At 27.9% G+C, this 2,750-nt stretch overlaps 1 protein-coding gene across 1 annotated transcript in view; it reads left to right on the top strand.

The window, feature by feature from the left end:
* LOC107558373 (zinc finger protein GLI2-like) overlaps positions 1 to 2,750 on the top strand; it is a 104,839-nt gene that overhangs the window by 22,985 nt on the left and 79,104 nt on the right. Inside the window, exon 3 of the mRNA XM_016242032.1 lies at positions 698 to 817. Coding sequence (XP_016097518.1) covers positions 709 to 817 — 109 coding nt within the window. The 5' untranslated portion in view covers positions 698 to 708. The remainder of the gene's footprint in view (positions 1 to 697; positions 818 to 2,750) is intronic.

Below are 2,750 nucleotides of genomic sequence, written 5' to 3' on the forward strand. Positions count from 1 at the left end.
TTTTTTTTTTTTTTTTTTTTTTTTTTTTATATTTAATTTAAATTTTTTTTTTTCATTTTATTTTATATTTAATTTAATTTTTAATTTTTTTTATATTTTATTTTATGTATTTTGTTTTTATTTTTATTTTATATTTAATTAAACTTTTATATATTTTTAGATTTATTTCATATTATTTTATATTTAATTTAATGTATTATTTTGTTCTTGTTTTTATTTTATATTTAATTTAACTTTATATATATTTTTATATTTATTTTATTTTAATATTTTATTACATTTTTTATATTTTATTTTATGTTAATTTTACGTAATGTTTTCTTTTTTATTTTCTATCTCTGCTTTACCTTATTAATACATCTACATGGATATTTTAGATGACATCTCTGTTTTATTTTATGTATTTTGTTTTTATTTTTATTTTATATTTAATTAAACTTTTATATATTTTTAGATTTATTTCATATTATTTTATATTTAATTTAATGTATTATTTTGTTCTTGTTTTTATTTTATATTTAATTTAACTTTATATATATTTTTATATTTATTTTATTTTAATATTTTATTACATTTTTTATATTTTATTTTATGTTAATTTTACGTAATGTTTTCTTTTTTATTTTCTATCTCTGCTTTACCTTATTAATACATCTACATGGATATTTTAGATGACATCTCTGTCTCTCTCTCATAGAAGACATCAGAATGGAGGCCAGCGTTCCCGCAGAGAAGAAGGACTGCAAGTCGTCTGCTTTGGATGGAAACGGCTTCAGCGAGCTGCACAAAAAACCTTCCCCATCATCCCTGGCCAGAGGTACGAACTCGATTTCACTTCCTACTCTCTTCCAACTAGATATCTCTGCATTCAGCTCTCAAATCACATGCATGCGTGCACAAATTCAAATTTGGTGCATCCGACATCATTGGTTCTTGCATATCACATGACCAGTTGCATCGCATGCAGTGTGAATGAGATTTAAGAGTTGCACGTGAGGTTTAATGTGAAGCAGATGATGTTTTGAGTCTTTCTCGGGTTATTTATCACACCAGCCGAGAGCTTAAAGACTCCAGCAAGCCGAGGAAGAGAATATGCACATGAAATATGCATTTTTAAAGATAAAATATGGCGCTCGCGGTGCCGGCCGTCCCTGATAAGCCCCCGAGAGTCAAAGGTGAGCCTCCGTCGGGCCTGATATGAATCCTAAATTCACGTTTATTAATACCGAGCGAGCGGCGCGTCTCACACAAGTGCAGTCGACACGTAATCACGGCCGATTGGACGAGCCCGGCGGCTTTTAGCGCTCTGTTTGCTCTGAGATTAATCAGAAAGAGCGCGAGCATGTTTAAAACATGTCTTTAGGAGAGCGATAAAAGCGCTGAATAATGAGGCCCAAAGATCTTGTTCGTTCCTCTAGAGTGTAAGTGTTATGAATTAGTTAAAATGTCAGCGGAGGACAACACGCGCCGAGGCCCACCTTTGAAATGGAAATACCTCTGCTGGGTTTTTTTAGAGATCCATGAAGGAATTTGGTGGCCTGCCATTGTAAAGGAAAGAGAAATCCACGATTTGCTGAAGAAAGGAGCGGAAAAATAGGCCACACAGTGGCAACAAGACATAATTTATAGAGTGTGATTATCACTCGTACATGATTAATATGATTCGTCTTTAACTGCTGGGTTAAATTATGACCGAGACTGAAGTGAACGTGAATTTGAGATCCTAACTTTGTTTGATCGAACTAAGAAGTAGCATTGATGGTATCAGACGGAGATTTATTGATTTGATCTAACTATAAACCTTCTTGCATGGATGCAAAAACAGATCAATTCTTGACATGCGTCAGGAGTTTGAAGCTGTATGAGAAATGTTTAAAATCATTTTGAGACATTATCTTGGCATGTCTTTGCTCCCTTTCAGACATCGTTGAGATCTCTTTTGAAACTCTAGAAGAGAAAACAAGATAAAAGACCTCGTCAATTCTACATTTGGCTGTTGAAAGATTCAATATTACTAGAGAGAAACAATTCAACATTATTTTTTAAATATTACTAGTTTATGAGCCATTCGATATTAATCAGTGTTGTTATTGTTAACTAAAACTGAAACTATTCAAATAGTAAAAATTTTAAAAAGTTATTAAAATAAAGCTGAAATAAAATAAAATATAACTCTTACATGAAAAACTTAAACTTCAGTAATTAGGAAAAACATTAAATCTACATTTGGCTGTTGAAAAATTACATTTTAGCAGGTAGATACAATTTTAAAAAATGTAAATTGTTTTATTAACTAAAACATAAGCTATTAAAAATAGTGATCATTTAAAAAAGTTATTAAAAACAAAGCTGAAATAAAATATAAATATTAGATGAAAAACTTTTGATTTAGCAAAAAAAAAATTTGAAATGTTGCCTTGGCAACTAACTAAAATTAACAAGTTTGAGTTGAAGGACTAAATTACTAAAACTGAGATTAAAATTTTTTTTTTAATTAAAGCTACAGTATGTAGTAATATATTTTTTTAAACTAATAAAAATTACAAAACAAACTATAAATATAAAATTATATATAAAATATATATATATATAAAATTTAAAAAAAACACATAACAAACATGAAATATTACAATTGAATAAAAATTTTATTAGAGGTAATTTTTTTAAATATTTTATATAAATTTTAAATGAATGTAATAATTGTAATTTCTGTAATTAATATATATACATAATAAAAAACAATATATATA

The sequence above is a fragment of the Sinocyclocheilus grahami genome, unplaced genomic scaffold (genome assembly GCF_001515645.1).
Source record: "Sinocyclocheilus grahami isolate Dianchi unplaced genomic scaffold, SAMN03320097.WGS_v1.1 scaffold643.1, whole genome shotgun sequence".
Classification (NCBI taxonomy): Eukaryota; Metazoa; Chordata; class Actinopteri; order Cypriniformes; family Cyprinidae; genus Sinocyclocheilus; species Sinocyclocheilus grahami.